This window comes from Ascaphus truei, chromosome 15 (genome assembly GCF_040206685.1).
Source record: "Ascaphus truei isolate aAscTru1 chromosome 15, aAscTru1.hap1, whole genome shotgun sequence".
NCBI lineage: Eukaryota > Metazoa > Chordata > Amphibia > Anura > Ascaphidae > Ascaphus > Ascaphus truei.
The window spans coordinates 4,618,917-4,643,141 of NC_134497.1; the positions used below are offsets into that span (position 1 = coordinate 4,618,917).

Consider the following 24,225-nt stretch of genomic DNA (forward strand, 5'->3'; position numbering starts at 1 on the left):
CCACAGATTCTTGCATCACAGACGACGGGTAGCCCACCGGATCAGAACACCTTGTGCGTTCCCAGCGCCACTTTAAATTGTATTTGAACCAGTCACATAACTTTAAAAAAAATGCAATTTTGTATCTCAATGTTTATGTAGCAACCAAGAGATTTACAAACGCTTATTAATAACATTCCTTTTGTGTGTTTGGCTTATTAATACCTATTTACTATTTCCCTGTTGTCAATGCATCAGTAGATCTTGATGCAATCAAATTCTCTATCTATCTCCTATATTTAGCAATCATGAACTTATCATGTTATCTGTTTCAACCTATGACAGTTTTCATAATGGATGATTTGTGAGATATTTACAAATACCCATTACAATTATTATTAATACCTCGAAATTATTTGAAATATTTACGCTAACTGGAAATAACTTTGTATACCCCCCCCCCCCCCCTCCTCCTAAAGGATTACGAACATGACTGTTGTATGCTAGGCCCCACCCTGGGTTGCTATGGGGATTCAGACATCACACACGGGAATTTAAAGAGCGACTATTCTAGAAGGTTAAGTTCCAGGAAGACATGAGGAGAGGAGCCTCGGGGAGAGTAGATGGTATAGACCAGGTCTCCTTATTGATTATCTTGTAGATAGGGACAGTACCAGTTAATTTGGGATCCCTGAAAGAAGGAATGGAGTCCCGAACAATTAATCAAAAGGAATATGGCACGCCAATGGTGGCCTCGGAAAAGATGAGTGCCGGCGGATCAGCTCTAGCCACGGATCGCCGCTAATCTTCATCGGTCTGTGTGGAAGTGGCAGTTCCCAAGCGGGTCAAGTAAGGAAAGACCCATCGGGATTACCGTAGGGGCCCAGAGTAATAGGATCCAATACCGGTGATGGTTCCGAAGCATCAAGGTGGACCGGGTCCCACACTTAGAGTAAACAAGCCAGAGTACCTGCATTGAGGTGTTAAGAATGGGCACTGGTTATAAGAACAGTAAGATATTTTTATTTATTTTTTTTGCTGCACAAATTTGAGGGACCGCGTTTCCCAACAAGAAGCATGGTAGCGACGTTGTGCGGAGCCCGTTGCCTAGTGGGGCGGAGTGTCCCCTCCGGACTCTCGGACAGTCTGCAGGATACAGGTCAGCATGGGCCACGCCCTGACCCCGCCGGTTTGCTATGTGTGGGACTGTGTCACAGAGAGACAGAAGCACGTGGGACAGGGAGTTACCGTATCACTCCCGGAATCGTGAGTACTGGACTTTTTCACTGCAGATTTGGGGAGATGGCGGCTGCTACCAGTACCCCACAGCTAGCGCACTTTGACACCCCCCCTGCTGGGTTTTTGTTATTACCGACGGAGACACAGAATTCCTACAAGCTGCTTGTTCTGGATGTCGACGTCCAGGAGGAGCCTTGTCCACGTGTGCGGGAGTGTGGATGACCTTACCTGCAGGCACGTGACCCTCATACGATATAGTCATGGATCTATGCTGCTGGAGGGAATTTGGAGACAGACGGGGCCCCCCGTCCCCGAGTTGCTAACGGAACTGGAAGCGCCTCCTCCCCGTTACCTGTCGATCTGGATCGTCGGATGGAATACGCAAACCTGTGAGCTCAACCCCAGAGAAGAGAGGAGCCATGTGTGTTCTGCCCAAGTAATAGGATTAATACCGTTGATGTTTCCGAAGCAACAAGGGGCAACGGGTACCGCACTCAGGACAACGAAGTCAACGTACCCTTCATTGGAGTGTTGAGACTGGGCACTGATGGAAGAACTGTATTCATGTTTGTCTGTTATAACACACAGTACAACGTTACTATGTGTAGGCGCGATCCCTGTCCATGGAGACACAATGTTCTTCAAAAGTTCCTGGCGCCCGTTATTCTACAACCTCGCTACCTCATCGTCCCGCCGCCTGAATCCAGCGCCCGGAGTCATACCGACCAGGCATATAATACACCCCCCGATGTGATCTCACTAGAAGCCGGGCTGGGAAGGTTACGCCCTTTATTTAATTTATATCTCTCACACACACTGTGTGTCAACCTAAAAATTACACACAATCTACTGTAAAAAAAAAAATATATATATATATATATATATATATATATACACACACACACACACACACACACACACACACACACACACACACACACACACACACACACACATCTTATGCATATTAATATTAAAATCAGGGCAACAAGCTAGAGAAATATTCAAAATATAGCACATTCTATAAGAATGAAGAACAAAAAGGGGAGGATTTTGAAACCAGAGCCTTCTAAAGGCTACTATTCTCTTAATTTTGTATCAATGGAACAAAGTCCAAAATCTTCATTCCGAGCTATAAGGGGGTATGGTGTCTAATTTGGGAATCCAGTAGGTATCTCGTTTTGGTTGTTCGTAACTCTTATCGCCTCCGCTACTATCCAATGTAACATGTTCAATACCCCTAACGCTTGGTCTCATGTGCGTTTTTGGTTATGGTATGTTTAAAAGTCTGTTGACACACGGAGGAGAACCCTTTTTTAAAAAAAAAATATTTCTCATGGGTCGTTCTTTTTGTTCTCCCGGCATATATTTCTTACCCACACGGGCCTTCCAGAAGCTATACCGCCACGTATGTGGTTGTACAAGTAATGACATTTTGGGATTGTAAAGCCTGTGGAACTAAAAGAGAAAACATTCATTGTATCCTCCTCCCCTGAAGGTACCAATGGAACACTGCTCGCACCTATTGACACCCTTCGGTTTCGTAACCATCCATTTTATCCCTAATTTTCAATGGGTTCCCATTTTCCACTTGGAGCCAATTTTTTATTTTTCAAATAATTTTGCCGTCCTGTAAACGCTCTTAGGCCGCACTTGTAGTCCTTGTGACATCACGCCGCGGTCGCTGAAAAAAAAAAATCAAATTGAATTGACTTCCAGTGATCGCGCCCAAGCCGTCACGTCGCTCCTACTATAAGCGCACGTGACGGATTCAATACATTTGTTTTGACGCGATGTCGTGTTGCTGGGACTAAGCGCGGCCTTGGGCTTTGGTGGTAAATTTGAGTTCAGAATTGGATCGCATTAATATCTGCGCGTTTTCCCATTTTTTTTTTTTTGCTCTAACCCAGGTGTGGTCAACGCCAGTCCTCAACCTGACCTGTTGGTGGCCTCTTTCTGGATATCCCTGCTTCAGCACAGGTGGCCACTGATTGAGCGACCTGTGCTGAAGCAGGGATATCCTGTATACCTGACCTGTGGCTCTTGAAGACAGGAGGCAGCCCCACCGCTAATCTAACCTCTCCTGCAGCTAGCTCCTCTGCATTGCGTTATTAACGGGATATTACTATCCGTATCCCCGCTCTTCTGCGTTTTTCGGACATGAATAAGATTCTAACTTAAGCCCCAGTTCTCGCAATAGCTACATGAAGTGTTTCTGACTTAGATCCTCTCGCAATAAAAAGACCCCTCAAGGCCAATTGTGTTTCAAAATCTTTTTTTTTTTATCGCACCAATTTTTTTTATTGTCTGAAATTGAAAGTATTTTTCTTGCTCCCCTTATGATTTCTGGAAGCAAAGAAATAATTGTTCCAATCAACTCCTTTTTAACGATTTAGTAGTAATCTCATTATGTGGACACACACACACACACACTTGTGAGTCTGAATGATAATTATGGAAATTCCATTGCTTTTGCATGATAACTTTCTTGAATCAAAACAAGTATTTTCTTAAATACCCAATACAGTTTATATTAACCAATTCCATGTCTTTTGAAACAAAATGATGTATGAATTAGACAAACAATGAGGAATTAAGAGTCTGGGGATGGGAAAAGAAGTGAAACCCTGGTTTTATCAGCTAAATTAAAGGGGATAATTAGAATCAGGTTTTTAAATAATTGGGTAGATCCTGAGGTGTGAGTTTGGGAGGCCCCACCCTATATAAAGATCAGAAACGTAAGTTTGGTCTTCACCATACAGGTGTGTGGAAAACACGTCATGCCACACTCAAAATAAATTGAGGTCCACCGAAAAGCAGTTATTGATGCTCATCTGTCTAGAAAGGGTTACAAAACCATTTCTAAGGAGTTGTGGCTCCACCAACTGCCAGTCTACAAATGGAGAAAGTTCAAGACCGCAGTTACTCTTCCCAGGAGCGGTCCTCCTACCTTAATCTCTCCAAGAACAAACTGTCAAATTATCCAGGAAGTCACAAAGAACCCAAGCGTAACGTCCAAGAATCTGTAGGCCACTCTCGCCTTGGCTAATGTGAGTGTTCAACTATCAGAAAAAGACTGAACAAGAATGGTGTTGCTGGAAGTCTAGCCAGGAGGAAACCACGGCTCTCTAAAAAGAACATTGTTGGGTCTGATGTTCGCCAAAGAGCACATAGATGATCCACAAGACTTCTGGAACAATGTTCTCTGGACAGACGAGGCAAAGGTAGAACTTTTTGGCCTCAATGAGAAGCGTTGTGTGGCAAAAAAACAAACCATACTGCATTCGAACAGAAGAACCTCATCCTAACCATGGTGGTGGCAGTGTGAGGGTTGGGGGCTGCTTTGCCAGTCTATGACCACCGCTGCTTCTCTGCGACTCGCCCTGCCACCGCCCACTTTGCCGCTAAGGGTAAGTGTCTAAACCCCTACCCTAACTGCTAAAACCCCTTCAATTAACCATTTTTAAAACCCTTAAATGAACCCCCTAGTCTAAACCAGTAATAAAACTGTCCCTCGGAAGCGGCGTATCGCCTACGGCTGAGGGTCCGTCTGCCGCGGAACGGCCATGACCAAATCTCCCATTTCGCTGCTTTGCTGCCTCAGGACCACGGCTGCCATCATTGACACATCCTTGAGTTCTGCATTGTATCAGAAGATTCTAGAGGAGAATGTCGGGCCATCCGTCCGTGAGCTGAAGTGAAAGTGGGTCATCCAACAAGACAATGATCCTAAAGGTCTACAGAAGAATGGCTACAGAAGAAGAAATTCTGCGTGTTAGAATGGCCAAGTCACAGTCCGGACCTAAACTCCATGGAGATGTTGTGACAGGACCTGAAGCGAGCTGTCCATGCAAGGAAGCCCTCAAATGTCACTGAGCTGAAGCAGTTCTGTAAGGAGAAATGGGCCACAATGCCTCAAACCCGATGTGCGAGACTGACCAGCAGTACAGGAAGCGCGCAGTGTAAGTCATTGCTGCTCACGGGGCGCCAGCAGGAACTGAATCTAAAGGGGCACTTACTGTCATACGTGGATACTGAATGTTTAATCATTTGTGGATAAATGTTGAAAAAGCATCATGGTTTTTGTGTCATTTGTTTGATCAGATTATCTTTATCTATTATTAGGACTTAGATTAAGATCGAATAACATTTTAGGTTTGAAATATGTGAAAATCCTAAGGGGTTCACAAACGTGTGTGTCTGTGTGTCTGTGTGTCTGTGTGTCTGTGTGTGTGTGTGTGTGTGTGTGTTATAGGGGATGTGATTTTTTCTTTTCTTGTACTGAGTAGATATTTATAGATGTTTTATTTTGACGAATAGAAATACATGACTTGCGATCAGAATAGTATCTCGTTAGCCGCACATTTACCAATCTTTATTTCTTTAAGAATTTAACACTTCTCTTTTCCCGATCAGGTTTTATTCACCTTTAATTTAATCCAAAGAATTTTTGATTTTGTTTTTTTTCTTATGTAGATGAAAGAGCAATTTTCAAATGCATCATATTCTAAACATTCCTCAATTGACATGTCTCGTCTGGAGACGGGGGTTAGCTCTGCTATCCCAGTTAATTAGCCCCGGAAAAAAAACAAACGGAGCCTATTTAGCAATGTTATCGTCTTCCCTAAACAGCTGTGGTCAGACAGAAAGCAAACGTGTCTTTTTCTTTGGAATTGAAGACTTTGTTTTTATGTTATTGGGGCACGTAACCCTCCCTGCCCCCGTTGGAGCCAGCAAAAGGGGAAATAAAGGGTTTTTTATGTACAGACACTCAACATTTTACAGAGAGTGGCACATAGAAAATCAAACCCAACCAATGTCCCGTCTCACCATGTTTACAAAATAAAATAAATTTAAAACCAGAGACAGAACATAAAACACAGACAGAGCTTAGTGCACATCCATTGAAACTCATACACGGTACAGTGCCTAAATATATATGTATAGATATCTATTAAATAAAATGGTCTTTTAGTTTAACATTTTGGCCAAATTGTTGTAAGCCCCTGAGCCACTGCACGACAGACCACATTTCCAGGGGTCCCTAACACTAATATAAATTCTTAATAACCTGTGTAATAACAGGAAGAATGATTTATAATAAATCTGTCAAAATGAGTTGCATAGTTCTAAGTCTGACTGAAGCTTTTATTAACCTGTACATTACCAGGAAAAGCACTCTGTATTAGAGTTGTCACAATCAAACTGCAAGCAAGCAAGTTCCCCTGAGTGGGAGATGCTATGGAGTGAGCTTTTAACCATTTAAACGTGGGAGGGGGTGAGCTTAAATTAGGTAGGAGGTTGCCACCCTCCAATCAGCTAAGACTAACTGAACAAGAACAAGAATTGTAAAACATACAGGACACCTACAAGCTCATATTGAACCCCCAAAATAACCACAACATATATATAAGCATATGTGTCACAGAGGAGTGCTACAGTAGCACTCCTCTGTGACACTTATATGCTTATATATATGTTGTGGTTATTTTGGGGGTTCAATATGAGCTTGTAGGTGTCCTGTATGTTTTACAAAATAAAATATACACAAAGAAGGGGGGTAACCTTACTTAAAGGTGCCTGATTTTTATTTTAAGTCTGTGACCTGGTTTTTAACGTGTTAACCATTTCATTGCCCAAGTACGGCCCCTTTTAAACTTCATCACGTTAATGGCTATGCATTTCTCTAACCCAGACTGGGACCAGACGTGTTTATTACGGCAAGCGGAAGCTTACAGGGGGCTCTGTGTTAAAATGAATAAGAACTTAGGCTAAGGCCCCGCTCCCAGAGTCAGCGCGCCCGCACTGCAGACAGGCGGGGCGCTGACCTACACAGACCGCGATATGCGGTCTGTAGGGAGCGGGAGGGGGGCGGGAGTGGGAGGTTTGACAGGGAGGGGGGCGTGGCTTGAGCGGAGGGACCCGCTACTCTCCCCCCCCCCCCCCTCCCTCCACGGGCTCGGGTAAGTAAAGCAACACACACACACACACACACACACACAGACAGAGGCAGGCACTCACGCACTCAGGCACACACATACACACACACACACACACACACACACAGACAGAGGCAGACACTCGCACACACATACACACACACACACACACACACACACAGACAGGCACTCACGCTGCTTTCTCTCCACACTCCTCCCTGCTCCCCGAAGTCTCTCCTCCTCCCGAAGCCTCCCCTCCCCATTGGCTCACAGCCACACCACGTGACGCGTCAACGCTAGGGAACACCATTCTCTTGTATTCCACAGCGTGTAGTAAGCTGTGCAGCCAGGGGGGACCGGGACCGGCTCGGGAGGATTCCCCTGCTGGTGGGGAACTCGCGTGTGGCCGCCCGCGCCACCGAGCGCAGCGGGACCGAGGCCTAAAGAGTGACACACTTTGAGTGCTCATTTGCATGTCATTACCCAGAATCCCTGGCTGCAGTGGAAGCATTGTGCGCTAAAAGATAATGGGAAAGGCAGCGTTGCAGACCTGTCTTGAGACGTGCGAATGTGCTCACAAGTGTTTTTTTTAATTTTATTATTCACTTCAGTGTTAAGCTGAAATCAGTTTCCTTGTGACAATGTAAGCACAGATAAGCGAAACAGTATCTAGTACACACAAGGCACATGTGCAAGTCACAGTGGATAAGCCCAGCTCAGGAAGACTCCTTTGCTGTCTGTGTGTTATAGATATAGATATATTATAGATATAGATATAGATTATATACATATACACACAGATGTAATAACATACGTGTATGTTATTACATCTGTGTATAAATATACACACATACATCTGTGTATAAATATACACACATACACCTGTGTATAAATATACACACATACATCTGTGTATAAATATACACACATACACCTGTGTATAAATATACACACATACATCTGCGTGTATGTACTGTATATATTTTATCGTTATGGGTGAGGTGGGCATGGACTATTTCTCTTTCTCCCCCTCTCCCCCTCTCCCCTTCTCCCCTTCTCCCCCTCTCCCCCTCTCCCCCTCTCCCCCTCTCCCCCTCTCCCCCTCTCCCCCTCTCCCCCTCTCCCCCTCTCCCCCTTCTCCCCCTTCTCTCCCCCTCCCCCTCTCCCTCTCTCCCACTCACCCCCTCACCCCCTCTCCCCCTTCTCCCCTTCTCCCCTTCTCCCACAAACCAAACTCACAAACCAAATAAACGTCCATGCCTCGGCAGTGGCTGTGTATATTTACATTTGTTGTATGTATATCTTTATAGTATACACTCCAGGTAGATGGCTTTACTCGGCAGTAATACACGTGATGCACTATTATAACGCCCAACGGGAATACGCCCTTCACACACACAACAATAGAAAAAGGGGGTCCCTGCCCCGAAGAGCTTACAATCGGAGTGGAGGGCGTTCTGGCAAATGCGTCATATATACATACATACCCCGCATTCACGTACGCGCATATATACATACATACCCCGCATTAACGTACGCATATATACATACACACCCCGCATTAACGTACGCATATATACATACATACCCCGCATTAACGTACGCATATATACATACATACCCCGCATTAACGTACGCATATATACATACACACCCCGCATTAACGTACGCATATATACATACATACCCCGCATTAACGTACGCATATATACATACACACCCCGCATTAACGTACGCATATATACATACATACCCCGCATTAACGTACGCATATATACATACATACCCCGCATTAACGTACGCATATATACATACACACCCCGCATTAACATACGCAATGGGACCGGAGCATGTATGTAAAGCGAAAATGTACTTAAAGTGAAGCACTACCTTTCCCCCACTTATTGATGCATGTACTGTGCTGCAATCGTCATATACGTGCATAACTGATATAAATAACGCATGTGTAACAGGCTCTATAGTCTCCCCGCTTGCGCACAGCTTCGGTACAGGTAGGGAGCCGGTATTGCTGTTCAGGACGTGCTGACAGGCGCATGCGCGAGCTGCCGTTTGCCTATTGGGCGATATGTCCTTACTTGTGAGTGTACTTAAACTGGGGTATGTCTGTATTGCACATTTTCTGTGGGATGTAGGCCTTGGATGGTGGTGATATGGGGGGGGGAGATTTGATTACATATGTGTTTATTTTCTGGGTTGCTTTTGTCATTTTAAAATAAAACTACATTTGAGAAGACGGTTATATTACGTATTTGTTTTTTTTTTTAAATAAAATGCAGCACGTGCTCCTTTTTATAAGATGTAGTAGTGGATAATACTTTACATGGACGAGTGGTTTCTCTTAATTGCGTCTGTAACACGTGATGCCAACTTGTGCTTTCCAAACTGTTGAACATTGTGTAATTATCCGCTGCCGGGGAACACGTGATTATTCTTATGAGCTTTTGTACATGTATGTTCCCATTGGTTACTTGGTCACGCTTTTCCTGGAAGTCTCACTAGTAATTGCATTCTGTAACATTATTCTCCATTCCCCAGATTTGGTTCAAACAGCTTATTAACTCAGGAAATGTGCAACCTCAAATGTAATTTAAACTCGAAAGATGTTCTGTAGCTGGACTTATTGGTATAATTTGTGTGCGTGTGGTTATTTTATGTTGGTTTACTGAAGCTCTTCTGCAATGTTACTTTTATGTCTGACGCACTTATTCCCATGATCTGTTATTTGTGCTATTTGTTATTTTAGATGATTGTCACGTGTATCACTGCTGTGAAGCGCTATGTACACTAATGGCGCTATATAAATAAAGACATACATACAGTGTTTCCAGTGCAGCCAGGGGTTCTGGGTAATGACAGGCAAAGGAGCACAGTGTGTCACTTTTTTTCATCCAGTTTAACATGGACCCATATAATTACATAAAATCTTCCGCCTGGCAACTCTTCCATCTTTATTGCGCTGTTTGTCCCGTCCATCAACAAAGGGAAGAAACTCAAGTGGACGAGAGCATGGGGTGGGGGGGGGGGGTGTGTGTGTGTGTTTATTCCACTTCCTGTGTACATTACTGCAGTGTGGACTGGGCTGCTAGGTAGTCGTTACATCTCATTAAGTACAAAGTGCTCCTTCTCTCCTCTCCCCCTTCTTCCTTCTCTCCCCTCCTCCTTCTCTCTCTCTCCCCCCCCCCCCCTTCTCCCCCTCCCAAGTCCTTGCTATGCACGGTTTTGATTCTCCACCTTCCCCCCCCCCCCCGGTGCGTCCGTTCTCCCTGCTGCGATCCATGGACCAGACATCTGCCAGCCAGCGGTGTCCCCAGGAAAGAGAGAGAGTCACACGTGTGGCGGGAGAGGAAAGGCCTGGGGGGTAAGGAAGGGGTTACATCACCAATCGGAGCGCAGCACGGAGTGCTCCCAAATGGTGACATCTGTGCAGTGTATAAAAAATGTTTATCTGCATGGGCTGTATTCTGTAAGGGAAATATTTCTTTGGGCCATCCTAGGGCAAAAGTGAAATAAGGACAGTGGTGTGTGTAATAAGTTAAATGTATCTGATTTAAACAGGTGGTTTTTATTTATTTAATATTTTTTCCATTCAATATCTTTTGATGATGATGATAACTTTTATTTCATATGGCGCTTTTCTCCCGATGGGATTCCAAAGCGCTTTAGAAAAACCCGTCTCTAGCGCGCTGTACGCAGCACATAGGAATGTTACAGACACCGTGCCTGCCCCGCAGAGCTTACACTCGATGTTTTTGGTGCCTGAAGCACAGAGAGAGAAAGTGACCTGCCCAAGGCTTCCCTGCTACATACTCGGTGACCCGCCCTTCTTTGGTTGTTATCTGAGTCTGTGGCTTTGCTCCCAGAGCCACACCTTTTAGCCCTGGTCAGACGGTCAGTCCTCAGCTACACACACAAGTTGTTGTTTTGATCGGTGTAGTGGAGGTATGGTGCTATCCCTAATTACGTTGGCAATGTGAGATCCACGTTTAGAACTTGGCAAGCGTTCAAATAGAAGTGACTCCAAATGGCATTTGTTCTCTGGTTGTGACCTGCTCTGTATCTCATTTCCCAATATCGGGGCCGTGATGGGCTGGCGCTCCTGGGCGCTGCGCGGTAATAAAGACGCGGGGGTCACCTACATGTAACTAGAGATACGTGAATGCCTTCTGTTCAGTTTTTTTTTTTCCGGGTGGGGAGCGGTTTCAACCGCTTTCCCCTGTCATTTCAGAACATTGTGAACGCTCGCCCTTGCTCAGGTATTAACGAATATTTGTATAAATATCTGTATGAACGGTCATTCCGTCTCAGGCCCCTGAGACCCCAATCGTGCCAACGTCTTCAAATGTTCTTTTGCACAAAAAAATGTAAGTTTGGAGAGAGGGGGGAGGGAAAAAAAAAAAAAAGTAAGTGCCCATTTCGCCTGTTTCAGAAACTTGAGTCTCTGCGGGTAACTTATTAAACACCCCAGTGCTATTCGTTCACTTTGGTGCTAGGCGCTAACCTCTGTAACCTCTTCTTCCGTGCGGAGTTCTCTACCATACAAATCTCTACCAATTAGAAATGTGCAGAATCGCACCGGACGGACCCCTCTCTTTGTAGCGGTATCGCAGACATCTTTTTAATACGACGGTCACAATAAAATAATGAAAAATCTCATAACATTGCAAAAAAATAAATAAAAGTTTCCGGGCTGCAGGAAGCCTGGCCTTCTCATCGGGGTTAAAGGAACCCCATTGTTTGCTGTTCTGGTGCTGACGGGGTGACACTGAGTGGGTGGCAGCACAGCTGTGAAGGTGACATATCTCGGTTGTCAGTTTAATCTTGCTACATTACCCTTCATTTGCAAGCACATGGCTAGTTGGCTCTTAAGTTTCGGAAGGAACAACCCGCTGACGATGTGTATATGTATCTTCATACATCCTTGTGTATCCTATATGTAATCCCACTTTATTTCCCTCTATATTAAGCTTGCACAAACTTTTTCTGCGCCCCCCCCCCCCTGCCTGCTCTCCTTCCCATTGCCCCCCGCCCCCCGTGCTCGCGCCCTTTTCGTTACCTTGTCTCCGGCGTCAAATGATGTTGCGGGGTCACGTGACGCAGCGTCGGCGCAGGCCAGGGAAATTGCAGAGGCATTGCATGATTAATTTAAATGCCTTGGGGGAAGCGTGCGAGGCCTCTGTAACTGCCGTGGCCCCCCCCCCCCCCTGGAAAATCTTGCGCCCACACAGTTTGCGCACCCCTATATGATGTATATCGGGGGCGGGGGCCTGAGTCCACCTCCCCTTAACTATTTTGCTGTTAACAGTGCACTAAAATCAGACCTCAAACCAGGCACAGACATTGGGGGTAAACCTTTTCTTTTATTTAGGAAAAACTGGGGAAGAGGGCCAGGCCGTACCCCCTGGTATAACGGGGCGAGAGGCCTCTAAACCGTAACACAGATTTAAGCACAAGTTCTATAATAACACTTCCCAGTACCCGGCGATTGTCCCAGCGATATATCCCTGGGGCCCCTTTTAGCCGGTAGCACGCTGTGTGATGAGCAGCGATGCAGGCCTGTGCTGCGATATCGGGGAGGGGGCCAGCTGCTTATATGCTGGGGTTCCGGTAGGCAATTTGTACCCACGCAGATTGCTCCCTTGGATCAGGTTACTCCTCTCTTTCTTGCCCTTTGTGGGCTCGTGGCGGTCCAGTCCCGTGGGGTGCGGCCAACATGCGGTTCTGTACTGCTGGTAACTCTGTCCCCCTCAGCAGTGGTTGCATGCAAGGCCGCCTGTGACGCGGTCCCTGTGGGATTCCTTGCGCCTGCGGCTAGGATTATACACGTTGCCTCATTCTCTGGGATGAGTCTCCTCTCTCTCGAGTCACCTCCTCACACCTCGCTCCCCGCAGGCCGACAGACTCGCTCCTTTCTGCCCTCGTGGCATTTTTTTGTTTTTTATTCCTCTCTCTTGGTCATTGGTTTGAGCATGTCACTTGCTCCAATTACAACAGCAGAGGCTTCTGGGAGCTGCAGTCTATCTGCTGCTGCTCTGCGATTGGTCTAATCCCAGCTTTGCACGCGCACACGGTCCTTTCCTGTATCTCTCCCGGCTGCTTTTGTCCTATCGAGGTACTGAGGTCTGTGATAGGTTAGTCCAAGTGTTGGCGCTGCGCCCCCCGCGGCCCCCCCCCTGCCAATGCGCCTCTCGTGTTTGCGCCCCCCCCGCCTTCCTAGCGCGTCAAATGACACGCGGGGTCGTGGTGACGCGGTGTCAAATGACGTCGCGGGTCATGACGTCATGTGGCCCCGCTGCGTAATTTGTCGTCGCCACAGCAACGCGTCTTCTGCGCCAAGGTAGGATAGAGTACAGAGGCCTCGTGCTGTCCCCGGCATTTAATTTAAATGCTTTCACGCATGCAATATGAATGTCTTAGAAACGGCCTTTATTAGTGACGATGTACCCGTTACAAATTGCAGCTTCACTAGTCATTTGATTTATCGGACTCCTGAAGGGGGGCATTGGTATAAACGCAGCCTGGTAACGGGAGAGGGGAGATGAAGGCACAAGCTCAATTAGTTTGGGGTCATTTTTCAAGGTCAACATTTTTACAATCTGACCGTTTTCATGGAATGTTCTCTGAGGTTTCCAATGTCGTATGATCTGACCGGCTGGCGGGAGGTTATAGTAAATGAGTGCACAGATATTTACACACACGCGCGCGCACACACTTTTGAGTCGCTTTAAAAAAAAAATCCTAATCACTCATTTAGTTCCCTGTTTGAGAATGTGACATAATGTATCTCTTTTTTTTCCCCTTTGTACAAATAGTTTTAATGAGTTTTCAATAGGGGAGGAGAGGGTATTAAAAGAAAAAAGGGGGGAGGGTGCGGGGGTACCGTCACCCACAAAATACGGTTATTATTTCAAAACACTTAAAACAGCGTAGTTAAAATCTTCAACTACCAATCAACCTCCTTGAATAATCTGTATACACTTCTGCAGATGACTAGGAGCGGCTTGTGAAATAATGTATCTCTGACACAGATATAGTATATACTGCCACGCCTGAGGAATGACGTGTGCTGCCATACTCCACGATAACCATTTGTATCTCCTAGTATTTTTTGGGGGGGCTGCCTTCCCTTTCAAATGCGACATCCCTCGGCGTGTTTTAGGCATGTTGGCGGGGTGCTTCCATGACAGACGCACGAGACAGTGTGTGACAGCGTGCAAGGCTGTTTAATATAGATGTCTTTTTCTGGTGCTGGCAAATAAAAATAAGCTGCTTGTTTTGCCAACTTGTGTAATTGTAGCTATTTTTCTCTTGTGCTAATTATACCGCTTTTTAAATAGCTCCATTAGCAGCACTATCGGCCTGTGAGAGAGAATTCTTCCTTGTTCTTGTGTTAATGGCTACTCCTGAAGATACAAAGTAACGTGCTTTTAAATGATTAAAAGGACAATCTCCTCCCCCCCCCCCCTAAGGCCCAACATTCCAGTGACCCGTATAAGGGGTCTCATGTGGGTAACTGATTTTCTTACCCAAATCGGACACCTATAGCTGTGTATATATTAAAGTGAGACTTGGGAGGCGTGTGATATCCCACACCCCTTTGTGTGATGTCACTGTGTGAACAGCAAGTGTGCAATAAATATCAGGTTATCAGTTTTTCCACTTTTCCCCCCTCTTTTGATAATATATATATATATATATATATATATATATATATATATATATATATATATATATATTATTATTATTATTATTATTATTATTATTATTATTATATTCCTCAGGCTGCAAATACGCAACCTTCCATTTGGCCTCGTCTCCAAATCGCGCTAATGCAATTTCTGATTGTGTCAGGGCAGCCCTATAGAAATGAGCCCCATGGGATTTGATGGGCGTGCGAGATATTGATGCAGTATTTCTTGCAGAGCTTTGCAGTTTACCCTGACGGCAAAGGGGTTTGTCTGTAAACGTCCTGCTCGCGGGGGCTGGGGAAGCATTACATGGCCACCCCTGCTATAGCTCTCTGGTCTTGTAATGTTATATATATCTATTTGGGAAGTGTGTCTGCCAAAGGGCCAAGGTCAGTGCATATGAGGTGTATAGTATCAGCCAGCGGAGCTACCCATATACTGCGTTAGAGGTTGTTTTTAAAGCAACAATACTACATTTAGATTTATTTGTTATTTTTTTTATATGTAAAGCTTGTGACAATATACAATTCTACATTGTTGCCTAAACTGGCAATTGTTCGTGTTCCTAATCTAATGGCTGCTTGAGTCAGTAACTAGCCAGCTACAATGTATCCTTGTATTACTAAGGTAACATTAGCTGTTGTTCGTTTGCAGCTCAAACTGCTGGGAACAATGGCAACAAATGATCACAAACAGGAAAGTGTTGCAAAGATCTTGCACTGCTGGGGAGGTGGCTAAAGCCTGCTGTAGAAATCAAAGGCTGCTTTAAAACTCAATAAAATGGCATTAAGAGTTGAATAATACAAATATATTGTAGGTATTATCCAATACTGCAGAGCTTATTTATATATATACTTACAAAATTCCCCTACTCACAATTAAGGCTATACACCCATCGCCCCTCCTTCCATCTCAGCACTAATTTCATGTTCTACACCTGGCCAACTCTTGCTTTCTGCCCAAGGATGTCTTCTCTCTACCCCCTTTGTATCTAAACCCGACTCCCATCTGAAACCTCTCTCTCACTGCCCCACGCCACTGGAATGCCCTTCCCCTCAATATCCGACTGGCATACTCTCTCTCCACCAGAGATTGAGAGAGAGAGAGATTGAGAGAGAGAGAGATTGAGAGAGAGAGAGATTGAGAGAGAGAGATTGAGAGAGAGAGATTGAGAGAGAGAGATTGAGAGAGAGAGATTGAGAGAGAGAGATTGAGAGAGAGAGATTGAGAGAGAGAGATTGAGAGAGAGAGATTGAGAGAGAGAGATTGAGAGAGAGAGATTGAGAGAGAGAGATTGAGAGAGAGATTGAGAGAGAGATTGAGAGAGAGAGATTGAGAGAGAGATTGAGAGAGAGAGATTGAGAGAGAGATTGAGAGAGAGATTGAGAGAGAGAGATTGAGAGAGAGATTGAGAGATTGATTGAGTGAGAGATTGATTGAGTGAGAGATTGATTGAGTGAGAGATTGAGTGAGTGAGAGATTGAGTGAGTGAGAGATTGAGTGAGTGAGAGATTGAGTGAGTGAGAGATTGAGTGAGTGAGAGATTGAGTGAGTGAGAGATTGAGTGAGTGAGAGATTGAGTGAGTGAGAGATTGAGTGAGTGAGAGATTGAGTGAGTGAGAGATTGAGTGAGTGAGAGATTGAGTGAGTGAGAGATTGAGTGAGTGAGAGATTGAGTGAGTGAGAGATTGAGTGAGTGAGAGATTGAGTGAGTGAGAGATTGAGTGAGTGAGAGATTGAGTGAGTGAGAGATTGAGTGAGTGAGAGATTGAGTGAGTGAGAGATTGAGTGAGTGAGAGATTGAGTGAGTGAGAGATTGAGTGAGTGAGAGATTGAGTGAGTGAGAGATTGAGTGAGTGAGAGATTGAGTGAGTGAGAGATTGAGTGAGTGAGAGATTGAGTGAGTGAGAGATTGAGTGAGTGAGAGATTGAGTGAGTGAGAGATTGAGTGAGTGAGAGATTGAGTGAGTGAGAGATTGAGTGAGTGAGAGATTGAGTGAGTGAGAGATTGAGTGAGTGAGAGATTGAGTGAGTGAGAGATTGAGTGAGTGAGAGATTGAGTGAGTGAGAGATTGAGTGAGTGAGAGATTGAGAGATTGATTGAGTGAGAGATTGATTGAGTGAGAGATTGATTGAGAGATTGAGTGAGAGATTGATTGAGAGATTGAGAGATTGATTGAGTGAGAGATTGATTGAGAGATTGAGAGATTGATTGAGTGAGAGATTGATTGAGAGATTGAGAGATTGATTGAGTGAGAGATTGATTGAGAGATTGATTGAGAGATTGAGAGATTTCAGATGGGAGTCGGGTTTAGATACAAAGGGGGTAGAGAGAAGACATCCTTGGGCAGAAAGCAAGAGTTGGGCAGGTGTAGAACATGAAATTAGTGCTGAGATGGAAGGAGGGGCGATGGGTGTATAGCCTTAATTGTGAGTAGGGGAATTTTGTAAGTTAGACGGCATTTGATAGGGAATTCAGCAGGGGAGGCGCTGGGACAGATTTAGGAGCAAGTAAAGTGATTCTAGCAGCAGCGTTGAGGATAAATTGTAGGGGAGGCAGGATGGCCGGACAGCAGGAGGTTACAGTAATCGAGCAGTAGAGCGACAGAGCAAAGGGCGTATCTACATTGTGACTGTGAGGGAGCAGTAACGTGACCCCTATGCAGCGTGCTTGTAATAACTGGGTGTATGATAGTGCTGCGGGCAGTAAGGCCAGGCGTGGGAAGAAGTACATTCATTTAATATGCAACTTAAAATAGTGTTTTTTTTTTTTTTTTTAATTTTTTTAAAATAAATTAACTTTTCGGACTAACTGTTTTTTGATTTTTTTTTACCCTTTTTGCACGGATGTGGGCGGTCTGATTTTGTATCAGTACAGCGTGAGATTGACAACATTTGTTGCAGGGTGTGAAGCGTTGAGGGGATTTTGACACCATCTTGACCCCTACCCTTCCTCGCTTGGAGGTGTAGCCGGGTAACCCTGGGATTCTCTCGCTCCCTATAAATAGAAAACCTCACGGTAAACGCTGGTCTGTGAAAAGAGGCAGAGGTGACGTGAGTGCGAGCCCTGGGGGAGCTGGAATATCCAGTCTGACCGGTACTTGGCTGATAAAGACGTTCGGCTTTCTTCTTCCCCATGCAAACGCTCGGCATTGTCCAGCTGCAATAAAATGCCTTTTAACTGCTTCACACGCCAGAATCCGCCATTGTTGGGCCGATAAGTGCTCTCTACAATGGGCCTTTCTCGTTGTGCGCTGGCCCTTATGTGCTTTCTGAAGATACTGAAACACTCCTGCTGTGTCGTCCTCATGCAAGTATTGATTTTGGAGCAAATTGATTTTGGAGCTTTCCTTTTTTCATTCGCTGTGTGTTTATTCGCATTTTACCTTTGTATTCATAACATGGAAAGTGCGTACGTACACCCTCAAACGGGACGAACAAATGAAGCTATATCTATATATCGATATCACATACCAATCAGTCCTATTTATAAGGTGTTGATCGGATACAATGGGCCCTTGCTGGCTCAGGACTCCGATATAGTAGGCGCGCATGGCGTCACGTGTGCCTGTAGCTTAAGCGATCCGTGGCTCTTGCGATTTTCTATGACGCGCGCGATGAGGGAGGGGGAGTGACCGTGATGTCACGCGAGCGGTTTGCCCTCATTGACTGAACCGTCCCACGTGATCCGGCCTTCGTGCGACAAATATAAATAATTGTCTCGCCAAAAATTCCTGCCGTGGTATCGCGGGCTGCGTGGCCTGCCTCCCTTAAGGTGCGGCCTTTTTTTTTTTGCTACCGCGACCAGTACGGACGTGGCCTTGGGTCACAGGCGGGGTTTCGCAGTGAATACAATGGACCATATCAAGAAGCGCGTTCCCGGAGTCCTGAATACGATCTCCCACCCAGTTTAGGATTCGCAGATTATGATAACGCATTTGTTTCTGCCTCCACCTCCGTGGGTTTAAATGTTCTTGGTATTAGGAAGGCAAAGTGTTGACGCGTACTTTCAATAGATAAGGAACATTTATGAGACGGCCACATCAACCATTAGCTTACATGAAAGTGTGTGTGTGTGTGTGTGTGTGTGTCCACTTTATCTGTACATTGAATATTTGTTCTGGCTTTAGCGGCGCTGTGGATTATATTAACGTGAGCGGTCCCCAAGGGGTCCGCCGGTGATGCTCCTGGTCACAACTTCTCGCCCTTTGCGTCTCTCCGCAGGCCCCTTCACAGACGTCGTCACTACAAACCTGAAGCTCAACAACCCCATAGATAAAAATGTATGTTTCAAAGTGAAGACCACGGCGCCACGCAGGTACTGCGTCAGACCTAACAGCGGGGTCATTGAAGGCGGGTCGTCAATTAATGTGTCGGGTAAGTGGTTGTAATGGGGGAATGATGTGGCATAATTACGTTTCTGTGCATAGCAAAACATTATGATATGTCAGTAGTTGTAATGGGACGGATTTTTATTTATAAGCCTATTTTTTGTTTTATAAACTTACATTTCCATTTTTTTTAAACACAATTTTTTTTAAAGCCTCACTCGGTTTTTAGAGCAGAAAAAAAAAAATGCCTGCACCGTTCTTTAATGCGCTTTATCCCAATGCCTCGCGTGTATTCCCCCAGAGTACTTTCAGTGCGCTGAGCTTGTGCGAGATATCTGTGGCGTGTAGGCACTCGCGGGTTATTGGAAAATAAAAATAATTTTATTCAATGGTAGACGTTTTGGTGAAGATAAAGGTCGGTACAGCACCAAAACAGGGATGGGCTTTAATCACCTGAATTACAGATAACAATAACTTTATTTCATAAAGCGCTTTTCTCCCAATGGGACACACAGCGCGTCACAGTTACAGCACATAGGAATGTTACAGACACTGTCCCTGCCCCGTGGAGCTTACAATCTATGTTTTGGGTGCCTGAGGCACAGGGAGATAAAGTGACTCGCCCGAGGTCACAAGGAGCCGACGCCACAATTTGAACCCGGTTCCCCTGCTTTCAGTCAGTGTCTTTAGTCACTGAGCCGCTCCTGCGAAGATACAAAGTTACAAAGATACAACAGTACAGATATATAGTTACAGATACAAAGTTAAAGGGTTAATTTTAGAGGCACAGCAAAACTAAACGCGAACTGTAAAAAAATTGGAAGTCTTGTTGGAAAAACGTTCCGTGGCTTCATGGCCAGAATTCCAGGTAAAATCAAGTAAAATCTGTACTTTGTTTCAAATTTATTTTTTTAGCATTAATAAAATTATAATTATTTAGTAGAAATTCACAAGTACACGAGCGATTTGAAAGGCTGAAAAACTAATCAACTACAGGGGGAGTTTCTTTTTCTGTTTTGTTTAAGCTCGGTCCCAACGTCCCAACGGTAAACGTGTTCAGTGTGTAATTAGGCCAGTGGATTGGCAATGAAATATAATCTTACCGGCGCAGAGCTAATCTGCTGAAGGAATTCGCAGAGGAATTGAACCGTTCTTTGGGAAGACAAGATCTCGAATTTGAAAGCGCACGTTTATTCTCCTGGCTTTTTCATGCCAAATTGATTACGGACAAAGATTCGAAGTGCTTCACAATTACAATATAGTGTGCGCTGTGCAGAGGAGATTACAGGCGCGGTGAACTCTTACGACCCTTTTGAGCTCATCAGATGCTCAGTTAACACGTGAAACAAGTCGGTTTCCTTCCCTTTTTTTAACGTTTGACGGAAACAGGTCACGTGCGTTGCATTAACGCTTTGCTTGCTACACTTCTAAGGGGATGGAAGGTTCTATTGATATTTCTATCTCGCCATTCTTCTAAATCGGTCCCCCTTTTCTCCCCCACCTCCTTTTCCTCGTCGCTGCCGGAGGGCAGAAGGACGAGTTGCTACTGATGCATCCAAAATTAACTTGGAAGAGAAACCGTGTCGGAAACCGTCTTTTATTAAACGTAAATCCCCGGCTGTTCGATCATGCCGGGGGGTTTATGTTTTGGGCGGCGTTTGCCAAAGAGTGTCGCAGAAACTTGCTTGTGATGCAAACTGATTTCCGTAGTCTGAAGGCTCAGCATGAATACCCAAAAGACTGAAATGATGCGCTACAAATAAACACAGATAACCGCTATAGTTAGGAGCTCCTTGATGCGGAAATGTCTCTATTTCCTCCCCCCGCCCCCCCACTATTTCCTTAAAGTAAAACGTCCTGTAAGCCTCTGCAGTATTATTTTATGATTGTTTTTTTTTTGGGATGCATTCATTTTTTTTCTGCTCTAGAGAGGATTTTTAGCAAACGATCTCTTACGATCCTGGCTAGGCTCTGTCTCAATATTTGGATTGAGTTTGGGTTTTGGAGATCCACAAATGAAATGAGAAACCTTTTTTGGGGGGGGGGGGGGGGCGGGGATGGTACATTTCAGTGGATCCTACAATGCACAACTCTGTTAAGTAATTGAACCTCACCGCTGCTAATTTAACCCTGTGTTTTCCGATTTGCAGTAATGCTACAGCCATTTGATTACGATCCTAACGAGAAGAGCAAGCATAAGTTCATGGTTCAATCGATAATTGCACCAAGTGACACTTCAGATATGGAAGCCGTAGTAAGTACACGAAAAACAACTTGAATACAAAGTGCAGACGCCGCGCCACTTTACACAACACTACATATTTTACTTGGCTATTTTTAAAAAAAAAGTTGTTTGTGATGCGGTTTGTTTGGGCTCACAGAACGGTTCTCCCCACACGCGTTCGCCGCACCGCATCTTGTCCTGTAAATGGCACCGCGCACACAACGGGCTGTTTTTTTGTTTGATAGAAAAGGAAAAAAAAATCTGTGGAATTGTTTCCACGTAAAGGACCGCTGCGCTCCAAGACGCGCTCTTATTTGATCACAGCAGGGGCGGCCAACTCCAGTCCTCAAGGGGCACCAACAGGTCAGGTTTGATTGGAAGCATGTCCCAGCTTCGGCACCGGTGGCGCAGTCAGCGATACATTACATATAAGGGGCGTCCTTTTTAACCTGGCCTGTTGGTGGCCCTTGGCGACTGTCGTGGTTGTACGTTTGGGGACATGGAGGTCTGAGGGCTTGGGACGGGATTCATTTCCACCAGCCAACAACCTTACGTGTCATGTCATTGTGTTCAGGTCTGCGCTGGCAAAACCCTTCTCTTTCCCTCTCCAACGGTGCGCTGTTTCACTCTGAGTGTGCGCAAGCAGCTGTTTATGCGCCCCCACGCCCAGGGCATGGTTGGAAATACATTACAGTGTAGCAGGACGCAGTAATAGAAGCGAACCGGAGCTATAAATATTCCGCCATGTTCCACTGGTGCTGAGGCTCTGTTGTTATGTCTAGTTCTGGGTGTAACCGCGGCCCCCCTAACAGGAGCGGTCGGTGCCGTTTTGTTTTCTCTTTCATTTTTTTTTTAAATACAGGATTGATGCAGGGGGGTCCTCCGGCGCTGAAGCCCATTCATTTCGGCTCTAGGGACCCCCTGCTTCCCGAGGGGGGGTGGGTGTTTCCGTAGTATCTCTGGAACTAGGGGGTCCCTGGAGCTGAAACCAGTGGGGTTCAGTTCCAGAGACCCCGTGCTTCAAGCCTGTAAAAAAAACAAAACTTAACAGCCGGCATGGCTTCAAACAGAAAAACATTTTTTTTTAAATCCGTTCTGTAGTATTCGATAAGTGACATTATTTTTTTTTATTTTCATTTTTTGTACACTTTTTTTTTTTTTTTTTAATTTAACCCTTTATAACATTTTTAATTAGTTTTTAATTTACTGATCATCCTATGATTCCAATAGCAGGCTTTATCCCACCTCCCCAGCAGTGCAAGATCTTTGTAACACTTTCCTGTTTGTGATCATTTGTTGCCAATGTTCCCCAGCAGTAATTTGTTGCCAATATTTCCAGAAGTTTGCAAACTGTAACAGTACATAATGTTACCTTGGTAATATACGGATACATTGTAGCTGCTGAGTTACACTAACTGAAGGATTGATTGATTGAAACTGAAAGGCGGCCATTATGTTAGGCACACAATCAGGATTGTGACAGATTTATAGCAGGGGCACCAAACGATTGCCAGTTTAGGTTACAATGTAGAATTATACTTTGTCACACGCTTTACATATACAAATAACACGGAAGGGGGGGGGGGGAAGTAGTATTGCAGCTTTAAACTCTGATTTATCTAAAACTCATCTGAGGAAATCAAGCGATTCGATTATTATATCTGTTTGTTTTTTCAATTATTTTAGTGGAAAGATGCAAAACCAGATGACCTCATGGATTCCAAACTTCGCTGCATGTTCGAGCTGCCGGCAGAGAATGATAAACCGGTGAGATGTCACAATCACTCTCAATGGCAGCACTGAGCACTGTGCATTTAAATTCTATGCCCCTATGGTGCATTTGACCCCTTCCCCCCCGGGGCACTTGTTGACCCCTTCCTCAACCCCCTCCCCCCCCACAGGATGGGGATGGGAGCAGTGTAGGTTGGTGATGGGGATGGGAGCAGTGTAGGTGAGTGATGGGATGAGGGGATGTTAGGGAGATGGGAGCAGTGTAGGTGAGTGATGGGATGAGGGGATGTTAGGGAGATGGGAGCAGTGTAGGTGAGTGATGGGATGAGGGGGATGGGAGCAGTGTAGGTGAGAGTGATGGGATGAGGGGATGTTAGGGGGATGGGAGCAGTGTAGGTGAGGGAATGGAGCAGTGGAGGTGAGTGATGGGGTAATGGAGTGATGGATGGGAGCAGTGTAGGTGGGTGATGGGGATGGGAGCAGTATAGGCGAGTGATGGGATGAGGGGGATGGGAGCAGTGTAGGTGAGAGTGAGGGGATGTTAGGGAGATGGGAGCAGTGTAGGTGAGTGATGGGATGAGGGGGATGTTAGGGAGATGGGAGCAGTGTAGGTGAGAGTGAGGGGATGTTAGGGAGATGGGAGCAGTGTAGGTGAGTGATGGGATGAGGGGGATGTTAGGGAGATGGGAGCAGTGTAGGTGAGTGATGGGATGAGGGGATGTTAGGGAGATGGGAGCAGTGTAGGTGAGTGATGGGATGAGGGGGATGTTAGGGAGATGGGAGCAGTGTAGGTGAGTGATGGGATGAGGGGATGTTAGGGAGATGGGAGCAGTGTAGGTGAGTGATGGGATGAGGGGATGTTAGGGAGATGGGAGCAGTGTAGGTGAGTGGGATGAGGGGGATGTTAGGGAGATGGGAGCAGTGTAGGTGAGTGATGGGATGAGGGGGATGTTAGGGAGATGGGAGCAGTGTAGGTGAGTGATGGGATGAGGGGATGTTAGGGAGATGGGAGCAGTGTAGGTGAGTGATGGGATGAGGGGATGTTAGGGAGATGGGAGCAGTGTAGGTGAGTGATG

General features: G+C 45.4%; 1 protein-coding gene across 2 annotated transcripts in view; it reads left to right on the top strand.

The window, feature by feature from the left end:
• The window catches only part of VAPB (VAMP associated protein B and C), a 37,810-nt gene that overhangs the window by 3,175 nt on the left and 10,410 nt on the right, over positions 1 to 24,225 (top strand). For both annotated transcript variants that reach the window (XM_075571334.1, XM_075571333.1), the window contains exons 2-4: positions 19,088 to 19,240; positions 21,345 to 21,448; positions 23,105 to 23,185. In XM_075571334.1, coding sequence (XP_075427449.1) covers positions 19,088 to 19,240; positions 21,345 to 21,448; positions 23,105 to 23,185 — 338 coding nt within the window. The remainder of the gene's footprint in view (positions 1 to 19,087; positions 19,241 to 21,344; positions 21,449 to 23,104; positions 23,186 to 24,225) is intronic.